This window comes from Anguilla anguilla, chromosome 3 (assembly GCF_013347855.1).
Source record: "Anguilla anguilla isolate fAngAng1 chromosome 3, fAngAng1.pri, whole genome shotgun sequence".
Classification (NCBI taxonomy): Eukaryota; Metazoa; Chordata; class Actinopteri; order Anguilliformes; family Anguillidae; genus Anguilla; species Anguilla anguilla.
In genome coordinates, this window is record NC_049203.1 from 15,277,031 (window position 1) to 15,295,477 (window position 18,447).

An 18,447-nucleotide genomic window follows, 5' to 3' on the forward strand; every position below is an offset into this window, starting at 1 on the left:
CACCCCCTAGTCATGTATGGGGCTGGGGAACTCTGGTGTAAAGTGTGAACATTCATCAGTGAGAACAAAACTAAAACTGCACAAAAAGTGCAACTCATTACTGCACTGGTTTACAATTGTGAATCCTGCAAGTGTGTAGATGTTAGGCAGGCAGCCTTTCTGTACTCTGTCAATACAGTGATTAAAAAGGAGATACCGTTTGCAAATTGTGGGTAATTAACAGCAAAGCAAATATGTGCAGACAGCGATAGGTGTGGAGGAGAGGAACCTAGGGGGTTCAGATTGTGCAGTGAGGCTTATCTTTATTTGATTCTGTGAGAAGACACCAACACAACAGATTGTCCAGGTATTGAATTGCATGTTAACTGACCCATTTATAATGAGGGTGTTTAAATATCAGACCTGGGTTAAAAAAAAAAAAAAAATCTTTTAAATACATTCAACACCAGTAACATTCCTGCACATTACAGATAATTCTAAAAAAAAATCTGCTTCACCAAAATTTACTTGTGTGTGCACTTGCTTGACCAACCTAGTCACATGCTTGACTGAAAATTATTCAGGTATCTGCAGGACTGTTTTCAAATTTAACAATCATCTAAAGGGTCAAAGCATTTCAAATTTGACCCACGCCTACTACAAGCATAAAAATACAGTTGGCACCCTTTTAATAATTTGCAGTATTGCTCTGCGAATGTACACATCTTCCCTTTTCACATCAATGAGCATTTTCCACAAATTAAATGAGAAGAAAGTCTAGATACAATCATGACACTTTCTAGAGCTGAATGTCACCTGTAGCATTTTCTTTTTAATTGATACTGTTACTGTGCATTTAGATTACATACGGCAATATATACAGTATGCAAAAGAAGTGGGCAATCATCTGGCTATAAAATAATAACCAGTTCCTTAAGAAAGGTTTAATCACACAGCTTAGAGTTGCTTCCCATTGCTTTGCAATAGGAGGATCGGCGGATAATAATTGGCGATGACGGCAAAATTAGCCTCACTGCTTCGGCTTCATAGCTGTTGCTACCACGCCCACCACGATAGCTGCCACGGTGAACCCCTGTGCGAAGATACGCGCTCGCATCAGCAGCTGTGACTGTCGGGTCTTCCCATGCTTAAAGGCAATGAGACCGTAAGTTAGCGCCCCGGCCGTTCCCAGGCAACCTGGATGGAATGTGGGAGAGAAAGAGAGAGAACAAGTGCATCGCACATCAAAAACCTGGGAAGCAGGTAATAACTGCAAATGACTACTGTAGTGTAGTGAAACACTTCAGATATAAAATAGTTTCATTTTCAGTATCATGCATTTGCTTGGCATTACCTATGTCTTTATCCTGGATGATCAGCAGAGCTCAATTATGCAATACCCTTTTATACGGTTTATAACTTTAAAGATACATTATCCTGACGCACTTCTGTTTGAGGGAGTTTCATGAAGATACAAAGTTATTAGTGACCCCAGGATTCAAACCAGCGACCTTCTGGTCACGAGACCTGTACCTTTGCCACCATATAGCTGGGAGCGTGCACACGCATGTGCAAAGCAGGCATCCGAAACAATACAAGAGCATACTTATGACAGTTAACTAGTCTAACCAGCTCAGAAATTTTTGTTTTTGATATAAATTATGATGCACTGCCCATGACTGCACAATGCATATGTTTCCATTTTGTCATTTTAAAAAGCATCTTGGGGGAAGGGGTTGTTAATATTTACTTTATTCTTACGCATACATTTGGGGTAGGGGGGGATCAGACATGGCACCCTATGAATGAATTGCACACCAGACGTTTGACTACGCAAGACTAGATGGGAACAGCAGTGTCTCCCCAAAAGTTAAATATAATCTGCATATGGTGCTATCCATGCCAAAGTCTTAGAAAGAAATATGTGAAATTTTAGCGCGATAAGCTAACACACATGGTTAGGTTTACTACTCTGAACAGAACACGAATATGTTTAATACTCTGAACAGAAACTTTTCCCATGAGATATGTTAGCCACATGCAATATACTCTTCAGCCTGCCTAACAACTCATTCAACTACATAGCTATCATTTTAAAACAGCTGGACTACTTGTCTGTATGGTGGGACGGGGAAGAATAACAACAGTCACAATAATAGTCTGTTCTTTGTAGCACTAAAGCAGTCGAACAAGCCAGTTATTCAGTTCTCATGCTTGTGTAACTGCGTTGGATACACCTTATGCAACTCACCTATCGGCACAAAGGGATTCTCTTTAGTCTTTCTAATAAACTTGTCTTTGAATCCTTCTTCCTTGGCCCGCGGCAGAGGGGTAAATCCTTCAATGACAGGGGGTTTTGTTATGTCAAAAACGACCGTGTCCGATTTCTGTGCTGTGCTCTGCTCCGCCGCTACTGGGGTTGTAATGGCTGCCATGTTCGAAGATGTCCTGACAGGAAGTTAAACTATAAACACGTACAACAAATAAAGCACATTTATTGGCCACGTTCGCCTAGTAGGCGGGGTTTTTTTTGTCAAGAACGACGCGTTTTCCGCTGCACAAAGGCGGACCGTTTCAACTGATTCAGAATCAGTTTTATATATTTCAAACAAGTAAACTGGGATAGTAACATTTTTGGTAAAGCTGATCCTGGATCATTCAACACAAAATATATTACGATACATACTAGCTAGCAGAATCAGCTTCCAGTCGCACGTTATCACGCCCCCTTACTAGTCTGAGTTTGCTCGGATGTTTTAACCTTGATTTTACGACGTTATATAGATTTTAAAAATCTAAATTCATATTTCTAAAATCATAGGTGATGTGTGTACGAGCGATATTTGAAGACTGCTTTGCAAAATTTGTTGTAGGCGTACATAACGACGATAGAAGTGGGCGTTCCACCTACAGAAAAAATAAAATAAAATAAAATAAATTAATGAATTAACTCATGAGAAAAAGTCTAACATAACAACAAGCATTTTACACTAAACTATACTGTGGACTGTAGTCACAGTGTGGGCTTAAATTAACAATATTCTTTTTCCAGTTATTTATTTTGTACAGATTTTGCCTACAGTGCATGCCAATGTTGAACACATTATACATAATCAGTTGAAAATATTTACACTTAAAATACAAAATAAGCGTATTCAATTTGAACATAAAGTTAACACATCGGGCACAACTCAAATTACATATAGGCCTATTGTAGCAAAAACGGATGCATGAATATAGTAATATAGTTAATAAAAATTAAAAATAAGGAATTTTGTGCATATTTACGTTAATAGGCGATAACTGCACCAAGGGATTTTGAACGACGGACTGGGTAGCTGTGGCATCTACACGTTGATTCCTGGTTCGAACCTTCAGCCTATGAATCCATTCTTGTTGCATGCTCCCTGTTGCAGTACTAACGTTGGCCAGCAGATGGACACAAAAGCACACGGCTGTAGCAAAATCGACTGGACCTAACGACGCTTTAGAGCGGCTTATTTTACAAGTACTCCACGAAGCAGACAGCCACTTCTCTGTCACGCCAAGAGGTGTGACATTGATGCTGGCGCCTTATGTTTCTTCTGTTTAAAGGCCATTATTTAATGTAGGTCTAGATGAAAGGTCTTGGATAATCCGGAGACATAGCAATACTTTCCTACTGCTAACAAACAACAAACTTCCCAGCTGTTGGGATCTACAATATCCTTATATGGGCAACTGGCATGAGCAATTTCTGTGGGATGCCTTGGCAGATGAGGCAAACCACTTTGAAATGAATTTCTTCGACGCAAACCAGTATTACGTGTAGTAAATAGGTCCAAGAACCTTTCATGCTAACTTTTAATGAAAGGACCTGATTGAAAAAATTGGTAGTTATTTAAAAAAGGAAGAGGGCAAGGCTTCCTGTGCTAATGGCATCATTAGAAAGGACAGTGTTCGGGGACATCTTTCCACAGTGTGGTCTCCCCATTGTGTCTCCCCATTGTGTAAGCAAGTTCTTGGGCCTGGTGTGGTCCTGGGCTGTTAAATGGAACGTACACACAACAGAAACAGTAGAAAATAATTAGCAGACGAATATGTATATTGGTGCCTCGCTAAATTATAATGGGCTGGGAGGGGTGTTATATAAGTTTTTTAATTCATTAATGGGATTGGCAAACTGAGCTACACGTTGAGTTCTGTCAGCACAATCAGACGATGTAAATGGAAATGAATTAGATATTAAATGAGGATTACACTAATGTAAATGATATCAGGCTGATATCTGGAGCATTGTCGATGTGTAGCATGGCTTCTTTATTTAGTAGAGGCAGACCATTAGAGTGTTCAGGTCTAGGCCTGATGTAGTGCTGGATACTCTCTAAACTGTCGGTAAATAATGAGCCTAAGAGGGCTCATGAACAGTTCTCTGCATTATGTATTCTTAGCTTCCTAATTTCTTTCATGCACAAGGGTACATTATGTCTATGAGCTGGAGTCTAATGCTTTAAATATTAGGTGCAGTATTGGTGGGAGCCTAGCTTGAAAATCATATCATCGATTAATTATACTAACTTTCAGATGTTATATAAGAGAAAATCTGTTATGTTTTAAGAGTCTCATTATTATACTTACTTATGCTCAAATGGCGCTTTTATTATTCAAGGATCTCATTCATTGCTACTATTTTACATTAAATACTGTGGCATCTCTGACCAACCATGAGTGAGGACTTTGGCCAAATGTCTTATCCAAACTGACACCTCCTAAGGCCCAGGAGTCCCAATTGTTAAACACAGGCTCTGGCATGCAAATGTAGCTTCATGCAGCAACCGGTTTTTCCAAAGATGTTCCCGTCACTTCAAATCACAAAGCCTTCAGTAAAAAAGCTGCAGACGTTTGTCTGAAAAGAAAAACAATTAAGGGTGACTAACCATTATTAGAGTCCTACAGGACTGGTGCTATGGTGTGCACTGTAAATGGACTAAATCTAAAATGGCATAGCCATTATTTGAGAGAATTATTGAAATGCTTAATCACCTTGAAAAAAATCTGCAGATTGCAGATAATGAAAAAGCATACAATTTTACCAATATTCAAAACAAAATTTGTCTTTCATATGATTACATATTTCGGTTAATAACATTTTTAATGCTCAGGGATCTGTGGGAGTGCTTTTAAAATATACAAATTTACCAGCATCTGTAAGAATGACATTACTTCAAATACATCTATGACCCAAGGTATGCCATCCACATGCATATGCCTGGAGATAAATCAACATTCACTTCATAACAGCTAGACAGTGATTGATGCTGATGACGTTCACTGGTTTTCTCACATTCTTCTTAAACCTGCATTAGCCGCAATGTGTCCTCCAGTCAAAGAAGCACACTCCTCTAGATGAGCAGGAGGAGCACATGCCTCACGAAACTTCTGCCATATAAAACAAATTGGACTAACTGGACAATTGCAGCGCAAGGGTAGAATGATAGAATAAGCTCTGATGAACAGAGGCAATTTACATTTGATGAAATGTCTACAATTGACGGCTGATGAGAGATTTGTGTGTCCCTCGCCATACCATAATCTATGGGCTACCATTTGGCATGTGTTCTAAAACACTACAGCCTTTCTGATAGCGCAGATTGACCATTCACTCAGGTTTCATTATCTGGATCCACTTGGTCTGAAAAGCCTTTTAGATCAGCCGCAGCATCCTGGAATGGCTCTTGTATCAGTAATATCTCCTCTTGATTGCTGGCTGCTGCTCGCACAATCAATCCCACAGCAATCCAGACTATGACACAGAAACTGCTGCCGGAAATTGGTCATGAGGACCGTTTTATCACACTCAGTCCGTGTGATCGCTGCCTAACACCCCGCCCCCCCCCCCCCACAGATCTATCAATTCCACGATTTTGTCACGCTCAGCCTTGTCCGCTCGCGAACATCTTTGATCGTCATGGTTTGAATGAGTCATCCAGTCGGCCATAGGGAATAAAGGGGTCCTGGGCTGGGATAATGTATGTGTGAAGAATAATGGCCTTGACCTTTATATATTAGCCTGCATATTCAACTGTCGGGCCCTCAGCTGCGGTGAAGAATAAACTGAACTAAGAAGATGTGTGGGAGTTGGTATATCTGAAGAGGATGATAGGAGTAGTTGTTACATAGCAAACCAAGACAGGCTGTAATTTAACAACTGATCTTTGTTATTTATATGCAGGTGTAATGCGTGTATAGGTTTTTTAAAAGGAAATTCTGTGTGTTTGTATGATTTTTATGAGTTACTTTTATGAGTTGATTTTGGTATGAGTTCATTTTATGTCATAAATCTTGCTATTTCATAACAGGTCTTATGAGCTGTGTTTTGCATGACATTTGATTCCAGGGTGCTATGGGACTACCAATGAAAATTAGCCACTGGCTAAACTACACACAAAATATTGCACAGGACCTGATGAATATTTATGCTTGTATGTTTTTCAGTGAAAATAAATCATATAACGCGTGCCATAAATATAAGTTCCCTTGCTCTTACTGAATGTTATGTGTCAGTATGACCCCAGATTGGAGCCAAAATGCTTAAACGACCACAAATGCAAATTAAGTGAGTAGTAAAATTAATGGGATTTCATTTTCCCAGACACAGCAGACACCTCTTAAAACTAAATTTCCATTAGAACAGAGAAAGTAACCAACAAAACCCTACGTACCCCAGAAGGTATAATAGACCATCCCCCGGATTGTTTTGGGCTGCATGGTTATTATTTCTAAATTTAAGGTCTCCGCTGCAGGCAATAGAAGAATGCTGCGCCTCGCAGTTTGTCGCCCGGTGTGGATGTCCCACGTGACACGGTGACGTCAATATGGAACCCTAATAAAACGAAAAAAAAGAGGGCGAGTTCACGGCTGCTCTGTGATACAGTTGGATAGACGCGCAAGGAAAACTTAATTCATAGTGAGCAGACTCTTTCATTTTTTATTTTTTGAAGGAAAAAACTCGCCACGATGTCTACCGAGCAGAAGGAAGGACAGGAGGTAATTTGAAAAGAATAAATGGCCTTACAACCACCGCGAGTCAATAGTTTCATGTAGTTTTAAAACAGTAAGCTTGCTAGCTAGTTAGCTAACTAGCCTAGCTTCAGAACTCAGGCAGCTAAAGAAGGTCCATTGTATAGGCTTACGTTATTCATATATAACGATATCATTGAGAAATTGGTTATATCAGGGAAACGTTTTCCTTGTGATAATGTTTTGCTTTATTTTATATTTTTCCCCCCGAAATATTGTATAAAACAATTAGTCTTACCGTTGTGCAAAGATTGAGTAAGTTATCAGATCGCCAAGTTTGCACATTCCACACTGCCATGACTTGAGGTATTGTCTTGAGACAGTAACTTGGAAGTTTTTAAGTTGCGCATTTGCCATGCTATGCTCGCGCTTATTTAACTACTCAACCACACTGTGCTTGGGTAATGAAAGTATTTTTGGATAGAAATAACTCCCTAGAGTTGGTGTTTAGTAGGTTTGGCTACCTGGCGACCTTGATAAGGCAGTTCATGTGGAGTTTGATTTAAAAAAAAAAAAAAAAAAAAAAGGCCGTAACACAGACTGTCCTAATTCTATAAGCTGTCCTAATTCTATAATTCTATATATTGTGTTTTTGCAGCTAAGGAAGTCTTTGTGTGTATCACTTCAGTTGAATTTACCTGTCTACAGTAGTCTGTGTAGGTGTACCGAGCCAGGTTACAGTCTACACCGACACTGGAAGTCACTCCACGTAAAATGGTGCGAGTTAATTCTTCTATTATGTCATCGCACTCTCTCCCTACTTCAGACAATCGCTGCTTTCTTCCTTGAGTTTGATTCAGCAAAGTTATTGCCATTATTGTGCGGATGGCCACATTACAGAGCCACCTGTCACAATCTAGATGAATGCAGTTTCAAAAAGCTTTAAGGAGCTTTTCTTTCCACTACTTCTGTGACTGCATTGGCTTTTCAGAATGGGTCATTTTTGGATTGTTGAACAGTGAATGGCGTAATCAAGTGATAAGGGAAATTAGCAGCTTTTATTGATGGTATTATCGATGTGGCTTTTTGTAAGAATCTGAAAATCGGAAATCTTTTACAGTTTCAAGAGTTCATGAAAGCATTCCTAATTTGCATGCTCTTTTGTACGATTTGTGTTTTCTTTAACAGGTTGTAATTAGTTTAATTGTTACAGTATAGTAAATCTCTACAGTATGGAGAGATTTAAATTTAAGCTAATTGGTGTTCTTGCTCTGGAAATCAGGTTCAGTTACAAATGCCTGTGGGCTATGGTCTGATTTTGAAAGAATACTATTTTCATATTTTTATTTATTTAATTCTTTTCTGGCAGATCTAGGCCAAGATGTTATAATTGGTTATGGCACAAAGTACAGTGATGATTAATGGAAGCGCCGCCTTTTTACATTTCTACTGATGTGTAAGAGATAAGTAGCTTAATGGCAAGAAATTTAATTGGATGGTAATGCAACCAAGCTGGTTATTTGGGGAAAACTCTCTTTCTGTTGAAAGTTTTGGAAACTTTTCTGCAATTGCCTGTTCCCTGAAATGTCACTCATGAAAGGATTTATCCTGAGAGCCCTGAAAATGTCAGCAAAGACGAGGAGAACCGCACAGCTGCATTTTAAGGAGGAGGAGAATAAAATGTAATATTGGCAGGATGAGGAGTCCAACACGGATGACACCTTCGCAGTCATGGACGTTGGGCTCGTCTTACACCTCTGAATGCCAGTCTTTTCCTTCGCCAATTAATCAGAATCACAGGAAGCTCTGCCGAGCTGTCGTTTCCACTGGTGGTTACTCGCTGCTCATCAAAGTTCTTTATTTGAGGAGGCCATTTTCTATCAGTGTATGTTACCAAGGTAGGCGTGTTATTCCAGGGTAGAAGTTGTCCTGTTTGTGCAGCACTACGTGCGCGTGCGTAGAACGGCTTGCATTTGGCTGCAGGCTGCAAACGTGCCAAGACTCGCATACATCCCGGCTCTGCGTGTGTTCTACAAGTATATTTATGTAATTGTGAACAGAGCTGAAATTGCTGAGCTGTCCGCTTTCTAGACGGGAGCCCCGATCAGGCATAAGCACGCAGGGAACTGCTGTAGCCTGAACGTGGGACGTTGCGGAAAGCTGTCACTGAAATGTGAAAGTTTAAGTTTAAGCCTATTTTTTCTTCTTCCTGTTGAGAACGTCAGGCGTCCTCGATTTGAGCGATGCACATTTGAACTTTCTCCAGTCTGGAATAATAAACGGAGCCCTGCGCTTTTCTGCTGAGGGGCTGAATCGGGTGTCTAAGTAGGCTATGCGGCTATACCGGCCCACTCGCATGTATGAAATTGAATTTGGACGAGTGTGACCTTCAGATAATGAGATCACCTGTGTGTGGTTCGGGCCCCACGGAAATGCTGCTGACATCATTAGTTTCCAGTGTATGTCTTATGACAGCTCCGAGAAAGGGATTTGTGGGAAAAGGCAAAATGCTGCATTTAATTAAATTCAGCTACATTATTTTTTAAGTGCGTATTACTACTGGGTGCAGTGGCTGACACGGTCGCACTTTAGATCTGTGCCTCGCTTTGTAAAGGAGAAATAAAAAATGGAAAGATGGGTCAGGTAGAGGTGGAGAAACCGCGCCTTTTAATGCGGAGGGAAGCCGATTGTGAATTTCACTCAATGGAAGTGTCTCCATTTTCTCTCATCTTGAACCACGTTGAAGCATATGAATGGTGAATTGCAGGTTTGAGCTAGGAATCCAGAGGAGCAGCTTTGTAATAAGTGGCTGTGGGTGGAACTGACGCTTACCTAAGATGGTTTCAGCTTTAGCTTTGAGTGAAACTGGCTTCGCTTTTCACAGGTAAACATTAAAGGATAAGAAATAAGCCCCTGTTGTGTTGACCTGTTAATCTGCAGTGTTGAGCTGTGAATCTGTAGTGTTGAGCTGTGCGTCTGTAGCGTTGAACTATGCATCGCTGCTGTTCAGCTGGGCGCCCCCTAGTGGTGAGCTGTGTGTCCTCTGAGCTGCTGGATGCCCGGTCGGTCAGTGAGATGAATGGAATGCGTGGGACCGCTCCAGGATTGTGTGAAATTGAAAGGCCGGGTTGATCTTCGGAGGGCGGGGCGAAAGAGCCGAGCCGGTTGAATTCCTCGCGTCCTCCGCTACGCGCACGAGGGAGGGCTGGAACAGCGGGGGGGTGTTTGCTTGTTTAGGCACGCACCCGGGACAGGAGCATCCGGCCGTCCGGCTCCACGGGCCGGCCCTGGCCTGAGGTTGACTGTCCAGACAGAATCCTCCGCCTTCCACACCACCTCCTTCAGAACGAGCCTCTTAAAAAGCAGCACCGTGCCTCTGGAGCTCCATAATGTCTGCGCTCTCTGCGTAACTGTGAGGAGCTACTCGCCGAGGTTATCTGCGGTTCACCACTGCGCAGGTTCCCTGTTTTTACCACATTACAACCCCTCAGTCTTCAGCTGTCTGCAGCCTTAGGCCACGCTGCTGCTGTGGCAGTTCAAAGGGACAAGAGTGTGAGGTGCTCCAGTTAGTTTCATGATTAAATGTTCTATTATTATTTAAAAAATACATAAGCTTATTATTAATAATTTATTTATAAATTCCCTGACTCAGCAGTCCAGTTGCATCCAGCTGCAAGCAACACAGACCCCAACTCTCACGTTCCCGACTTCTTGTCAGGATTTAGCAGCTCTTTTCCGCTGTTGCGGTGCAGTATTTATGAGTATCAGATTTTTTCGTACTGCGTACCTGATATTGTCATTAATAAACAAGGCGTATAGCGCTTTAAAACGCGGTGCGCTGGGCGGAGGGCCTGACGGACGCCGCTCTTTTCACACTCCTCACGCCCTCGCGCCGCGGAGCGCCCGTTTCCTGCTTTTCATCGGCGCACGTCCCCGCAGGAAGTCCAGGTCCGCGCTCTGCTCGGCGCACCCCGCCCCCCGCCCCCCCCCGGCTCACGGACCGAACCCGCCGCCCACATCGCCCGCCTGGGTTCCTCAGAGGGGCTTCAGCCTTCCGGTAGCTTCCGAAGACCTCGGCTCCTTTAGCTCTTCCATTGGCTTAGGCTGGAATACTTTTATTGTCCCAGAGCGAAGAGATTCCTTTCAAAACAAGGTCGGGAGGAGCGTGTGACTGTGGAGTGCCAGGAGCTCATGGGCCGAGCCTGTGGCCCCAGCGTTTAAGCTTGTCGGCGGAAACGTTCAGAAACAGTGGCTCTCGTTTTCTCTCTCAGAAAGCTTCTGCCAGCTGTGACGGGGCGCTCGCTAACGATCAGTTATTTCGCGAGGCTGCCAGTGGTCGTTGCAGTGTGAGGGCAGCCGTAGTGTGTTAAGGGAGGCTGTGTTTAGTGTTTTTTTATGTTCTGTGTTCTGTAGTCTGGCTGTCTCATGACCTCACCTTTTACGCTCGATTAACTGCGGGTGTCAGCTGCGCTGACTTCTATCGCCCCGAAGACCGGCCTCTGGCCCGGTCAGGCCCCGAGGTCACGTTCAGGTTTTTATTTCTGGAGGCTAAAGAAGTAAGAGGCCCGTTTGGGCCTTGGCGATGTCAGCGGGTCAGTCATGTGACCAGCGGGTCAGTCAGGTGACCAGGGTCAGGGTTGTGGTGAGCAGCGTCAGGGGCTTTGAATGCAGACCACAGGGCAGTTTGGAGCCTAATGCGTCAATAAGTTATTACCGAAAAAGACTGCAATTGAGGTTGGAAAGAGAGGAAATGGAAGGCCTGGGTCTCTTTAAGGCCCTTGGTATGTTGCATCCCATAATTGGCGGGTTTGCTATATTATGCTGAGGCGCATGTGATTCTGTCTGAAAAGAATGTTCACTTGTCTTCCTGCAGCTCCACCCCTGTTCTCTCCCAGCCAGAGAATCACCATAGCAGCCTTCCTACACTTTCCTTCCCCACCACACTCCTCCTTTCCCCTGACCTCTCTCTTCCCCCTCCACCCTCCTCTGTTCCTCAGACCTCTCTTTCCCCTCCACCTTCCTCTGTTTCTCAGACCTGTCTCTTTCCCCTCCACCCTCCTCCTTTCCCCAGACCTCTCTTTTTTTCCCCTCCACCCTTCTCCTTTCCTCAGTCTCTATCTTCCCCCCTTTCCTGTACCATCCTTGTCTCTCTTTCAACCTCTTTCCTACTTGTCTCTCTGTTGCCCTATCCTTCCCCTTGTATTCTCTCTCTCATATTCTCTCTCTCTCTCTCTCCCTCCGTCGCTCTCTCTCCCTCTCCTGCTGGGCTGTGACTCACTGGGGGGTGCCGGGGCTGAAATAGTTTGGTGTAGTCTTACATTCCTTATTTGGCCTCTGAGGAGAGCGCAGAGAGGGCGAGCGCTCACGGGGAGGGGGGGAGAGAGAGAGAGAGAGGCAGAGAGGGAGCGGCAGGCAGGCAGGCAGGCTCAGAGTGCTCAGGGCTTGGGTTACAGCACATCGCTGGGTGAGAGAGAGAGAGGGAGGTAGGTGTCACTGATAGCGGGCAGCGCCGTCGGAGCGGGCGAGGGCTGTGATTCATGAGCTCGGGCTGTCATCTCGGGCGCTTCTCAAAAGCACCGTCCTCAGTGCTGCTTTAGTATGCACTTGCGTCGAGGGAAATCTGAAATATAGTGTGTAATTAACGTGTGAACCTGTGTCTGTGTGTCTTAAGTGTGAGCACACATCTATATGGTGTATGTAATGTAAATCTGTGCATGTGTGTGCATGTATATGTGCAAATGGATGTAAAAGGTCATCTATTTTAGATGGTGTGTGTGCACAAGTGTGTGTGTGTGTATATATATATATCTGTGTGTGTGTGTTTGTGTGGCATGACATGAAAAATGCCAAATGGACTTGAAATGTAGTTCATTGTGTGTGCACCATTGTTCAGTTAAATGGGAATCCATAAGATTGAGCTTTACTTTGTTTTGCTTTTTTAGAAGTGTGAAACTTTCAAATGCCTTTGTGCTTTTCCCTTGGCATTCGCCGGTGTAATGAGTCAGACACGGAGGTCTGATTGGGTGATATCGGTGCAGTTGCTCTCTGATTGGGCGATTCCGTCCGCAGTGACCCGTGTGTGGGTTTTCGGAACCGTTCGCAGTCGGCGTGGGAGGGCGGTGTGAGCCTTTCCTGGGAACCTGTCTGCTCTTGTGTGCCTTCTCCAGCGGGGAAGAAAGCCGCCGTGGTCAGGCCGGGCCTTGGGGCGCAGCGCTCTAAATGCGCTTTCAGCCCACTCGCTCGGCAGCTGTCGCAATAAATGTGGACGCAGGCTGGCTTTTTCATTGGTTAGAAATGGTTTCTGTCGATTTAGGCTGCTTTGAATATCCCCGTGGGAGCTGCTGATTGGCTCAAGCCGCTGTTCTAGTGCGTGGATTGGTCCGGGTTGGTGTACGTGGTGTCCGATGGGGTCTCCCTGCACAGGCCGCAGAGGAAGTGTCCTCCTCCCATGTCCTACTGTGAGCTTAACTGCTGGACTGCAGAGGGAAGAAGCCATGGCTTGACCTCACACGTTTTCAGAGGAGAGTGTGTGTTTGCCTGCATCCTGAAAGAGGAAATTGGGGCTTTAAGCGTGAACACGTGCACACACACACACACACACACACTCAGTTGAGCGTTCCAAATTGGAGCTGGGCTAGGGCTAATGGGGTTAAATGAGAGCGGCCCGCGTAATTGCAGGGGCCGTTAGAGTGGCCCCTCGTCTGTCTGCGCGGTGCGGAACGGCAGCGCTGCCGGTAATTACGGTTCACCCGCCGAGCCAGCCGCTCTATTCGCCCAGAGAATCCCGCCACCGGGAAGACCTCCGAGCAGGCCAGAGGCCGTCACGGCGGGGTGGCGGAATGCAGGCTAACCGCGCGCCCGGCTCCAGCAGGGGCGGGGTTTGAGGCTGACCGGTGCGGTGCCGTGTCGGCCAATCGCACGCTCTGTGGCTCGGCTCTCAGGGGGGTCCTGATTGGTCAGCGCCGGATTTTGGGGAGGTGTGGAATGGCGAAATATCCAATGAGCTCACGGAAGGCCCCATGCCCAAAGGAGTAGGAGTGAGCTGGACAATGGGGGGCACAAAGTTTCAAAAACTGCTTCAATGCTCCCCACCCCCCCCCCCCCCACGTGACCTTTCCATGCCTGCAGTGTTACTGTCTGAATTTTCTGACTGAGTGTGTAAATGCGTTTGGAAGGGTGGTTATGCTGCCCGTACAGGCGCACTGATTCCATTAGCTCTTGCTGGCCTTTTTACTGGCTGCATGAGTGCACTAGTCTAGCCCTTCCGTGTCCTCATGCGAATCTGTGTAAATCTGAGAGCATTTATGTGCTTCATTTTGTGAATCCCTCTGGATTTCAGCTCTGGATGAAATGCTAATGTAATCGTAACGTGCCATTTGTTTTTGTTTTCCCCGCCCCCTTCTCTCCTCTTCTGTCCAATCAGAAAATGAGCACTTACTCCGTCACCCTGAACGGGCCGGCGCCCTGGGGCTTCCGGCTGCAGGGAGGCAAGGACTTCAGCATGCCCCTCACCGTGTCCCGGGTAAGAGCCCCCGCCCCGCCCCGACCTATCCCCCGCCCCCTGTCCTGCCCTGCCCTGCCCTGCCCTACCCCCTACCCCGCCCCACCTCCTGCCCCAGTCTCCCGTTGATGTAAATGCTGGTGTGATGAGTGAGTGGGTATGGGAGAGCGAATGAGAGAATGTGAGAATGGAGTATGAGAGAGTGTGTTAGAGAGAGAGAGAAAAGAGGGATCCTTGTCCACCTAGCCAGCAGCTCTTCATGCCTGAAACGGGGCGTCTGGAGCTCGCGTTAGCTACACTCTGAACCTGTCAGAGAGTCTGGGTGCCGGTTTGTTTGGGTTTACTCTCAGGCCATTGAGTGGCACTGGAGACCTGGCGCTAATGAGTCTCTCTCTCTGATCAGCTGACCATTTTAGGCAAGTGAGGAGCAGCCCTGCAGCCGGTCCAAGTATGTGTTGGGCTGTGTAAACAGCGCTGTGTGGACTTCACACGCCAATTAAACAGCCGCCCTAAAAGGAGAGGTCACGACTCTGCAGAGAAATCGCTGCTCACTCATCCGCCCCCCCTTCCCCGACCCCGCCGTATCCTGTTTTGGCAGCCGTGGCGACGGTAACCGTGGCGACCTCGGCGGTCCCCCCGGTGCCGCGCACCTGGAGTCCGGTCGGTCGGACGGCACCCTGGCAGCGGCCTCGTTCCTTTTCCGCGGAGCGGGGCCGAGACGGGCCGCGAGGGGGGGGTCGGGGGTGGGGGGGGTTACCGTCCCTGCTGTGATTTGCCTGTTTCCATGACTACGGTTTCCACAGGGAGGGGGGTGGGCGGAGGAGGAGGTGTCGAGACGAGCACGGTTGGGAGGTTGTTTAAGGTTGTGCCGCGGCTCCTCTGTGATGCTCTGCGCTCAACAGCGGGCTCCGCAAACCACCGAGAGAAACTGGAAACAAAAGGAGTGGGAACTGCGAAGGAGGGCGTAACGAGCTTAACGAGATCCACGCGGCCTTTAATCCACCTCTGCGCTGGCGTTCCCGGGGTGGCCGGGCTCTGTGCCACCCCTGCAGGAGCTGCTCTTCTCCACAAAAGGAGAGGCTATGCTTTGTTGTGTTCCGGAATGCTCTTCACAGGCGTCCTCCTGTGGAAGTGGGGGTGGTTTCCAGCCCCTCCCCGCGCTCTTCTTTTCCACCTCCGCGCGGTTCCGCGGCGCACAGCCGCGGCTGTCTGTCTGCGGCCCAGACCCAGTTCAACCCAGTTCAGCCCAGTTCAGCCGGGCCCAGCCTGGTTTGGCCCAGTTCGGCCCAGTTCAGCCCGGCACAGCCTGATGTTGCGGTCATACCCTTACTCACCAGTCTGGAGAGTCTGGGTAATATCTGAGGTCTCACATACCTCAGATATTACCCATCTCCTGCCTCTTCACCTCTCTCTTATTCCCATAGGGTCTCTTTCACTGGTAGGGTACATGATGTCATATGCAATCATAATGATGTCATGTTTCTGGACTGTAATGTGTAGTATTGTATTGAGAAAAGTGTGTGAAAGAGTGTTGGGACTGTATGGAAGACTATCAAACTGTGAAAGAGTGTCAAACTGTGAGAGAGAGAAACTGTGAGCGTAAGACTGTATGGAGGATTATCAGACTGAAGGAGAGTCAGACTGTGTGCATGTGTTCCAGCACTTACTGCTGTATGCTTACTGTTTATCATATATAGTTTAGCACTGAGACTGGCTGTCCTGTGCCCTTGGTCATGGTCTCCTGTGAGATGAATTTCATGTATTTCATGCCATAATTTGCCGGCAGGTTGCTCTGAATGCATTCATTTGTAGAGCAAGTAAGTGAATGTAAAATATCAGCGTGGACACGTTGTACTGAGCGGCTGATGTCACTGTGCTTTGTGGGAGAGAAGCACAGGCAGCGCTTTATTGGCTTAAAGCCCACCGCCTTATCGGCTCAAGCTTTTATTGGCCGGCTCGCAGCGCGTCGCTGAAAGCGATCTCTGAAGTCTCTGCTAAATAAGAGTTGCCGGATCATTAATCTCGAAAATTCGAGTACGACCAAAAAGTCCTCGCACGGCCCATTTCTGTCAAGTCCTATTTTTTACTTTTTAGTTTTTCGTTTTAACAAAAAGGGGAAAAAAAAAAACTTTGGCTTTTTTTTTTTTAAGTAACCAAAAACAGCATGCTTTATTCCTTTTTAGGAGAAAAATGTTGAGATGAGGTGACGGTATTCCCCCCCCCTCCCCCCCCTTTCACCTCAGCGTGAGCCTTGCCTCTTGCCCCCCCTGCTCTGTCTCAACATGACTCATTAAAGTCAGAGAGGTGACTACACACTCCCGTCTGCTGGAGCCACGACAGAGTGGGAGTTCTTTTTATTTTCATTGTAATCACAAACGAGCCCAAACAGTCACGGAAAAAAAAGAACAACGAGCCGGCAGTGGGAACCGTGACGTCTCTCAGTCACGGATGAATTTCGCGGAAACGGGCGGCTCCCCAGAATCCCCGTGCGCTCTAAAAACGGTCGTGAAAGAGGAACGTGGTTCGTGAGTGAGTCTGTGGTTTCTCCCGCTCTGTCGCGCATGTCCATCGATTTGGCGAATGATTAAAATCAATCCCGTAGCAAGCGGCGCAGAATCCCCCCCCCCCCCCCCCCCCCCAGGGCGGGCCCTTTCCACTGAAACACGAGGCCGATGGAGTGCGGCTCCGGGGCCCAGGACAGCCGCCAGCAGAAGGGAACTCGTTGACCTCACGAGCACCGCTTCGCTCTGGAAGGGCTAGCGCTCGCGTGCGAGGGGAGAGGATCTTTAGCCGCGGAGTTTGGAGTGCCATCAGACTTCAAAGGCCTTCAGACTGGAGAGCTATCCCTCCTGATCCTTCCCTGAGCTTACCTTTCGTATTGAGAATTTTCCTCCCGGCCCACGATGGTGTGTTGGGCACAGATGTTATCGCACTTCGGTCTGCTTGGCCAATGGCTTGGACTGAGTTTCAGTGAGTTGGACATCTGTCCGTTGCGTAGAATGTCTGTTACACTGTGCAGCTTGTTGCAGTACATCTACATCTGCAGTGGGGTGTGGAGAGTCTAGGTGTTTGAAGAGTGTGGGGAGTAGATGACGTGCTGACCGAAATCTTACAGCTTCATTGCTGCTGTTGAATTGGATCAGCTGTGACATTTTACGCCGTCCTGTTAGTCAGTCTTTTTTTCTTTCTTTCTTGGGGGGGTCTGTTTACTCTTCTGTCTATCTCCTGCATTCCACTAACTGGAAATGTTTTTTTTTCCCTTGCCGAAATGCATTATGGGAAATAAAGTCCCTGAAGTGGCATGGAATGGAATGGTCTCCACTTTAGTGTGGATTTGAAAGTGGTTTACAGTCCGCATGACTTTGCCTTTTGACTTGGGCCACGTCTAGCTGTTGTCCTCTGTCATACCAAAGGAATGCTTGATAATGATATAATAATACTTACAGGATTATTCATTTAAAATACTTGGGGAATAGGCCATTAGAATTAGGCCAGGGAAACACAATGACAGTTTTGAGCAGGCATTTACAAAAACAGAATTTGTATTACTCTTATAATATGAGAAAATAGAAACATACTGGAGGGAACTTAAAGAAAGTAGGTTTGGGGAGAGGTTTACCGGAAGTGACAGAACTGGGGAGAGCTTTACAGGAAATGGCAGAGTTTGCACTTCCTTCATTCCTCCGGTTCACCTGGCGGGTGTGTTGAGTCTGAGTCGGGCTCCGGAGGAGAGAGCTGAACCGCGTCGGTGACGGACTCCCGCGCGGCGTAAAAACCCCGGCTGACTGGCCCTCCCGCGCGGCGTAAACACCCCCGGCTGACTGGCCCTCCCGCGCGGCGTAAAAACCCCCGGCTGACTGGCCCTCCCGCGCGGCGTATAAACCCCCGGCTGACTGGCCCTCCCGCACGGCGTATAAACCCCCGGCTGACTGGCCCTCCCGCGCGGCGTAAAAACCCCCGGCTGACTG

General features: G+C 46.6%; 2 protein-coding genes across 2 annotated transcripts in view; one reads left to right on the plus strand and one right to left on the minus strand.

Moving 5' to 3' along the window:
- Positions 1-276: 276 nt before the first annotated feature.
- higd2a (HIG1 hypoxia inducible domain family, member 2A) lies at positions 277-2,443 on the minus strand. The gene is made up of 2 exons (XM_035409335.1): positions 2,231-2,443; positions 277-1,176 (listed from the first exon to the last, which is right to left on the minus strand). Exons 1-2 carry the CDS (start codon positions 2,412-2,414, stop codon positions 1,010-1,012), a joined length of 351 nt encoding a protein of 116 aa, XP_035265226.1. The 5' UTR covers positions 2,415-2,443; the 3' UTR covers positions 277-1,009.
- A 4,413-nt stretch (positions 2,444-6,856) lies between these two features.
- Positions 6,857-18,447, plus strand: part of pdlim7 (PDZ and LIM domain 7) — a 46,980-nt gene continuing 35,389 nt past the window's right edge. Inside the window, exons 1-2 of the mRNA XM_035408308.1 lie at positions 6,857-7,005; positions 14,402-14,500. Of these exons, the coding sequence (XP_035264199.1) occupies positions 6,976-7,005; positions 14,402-14,500 (129 nt within the window). The 5' untranslated portion in view covers positions 6,857-6,975. The remainder of the gene's footprint in view (positions 7,006-14,401; positions 14,501-18,447) is intronic.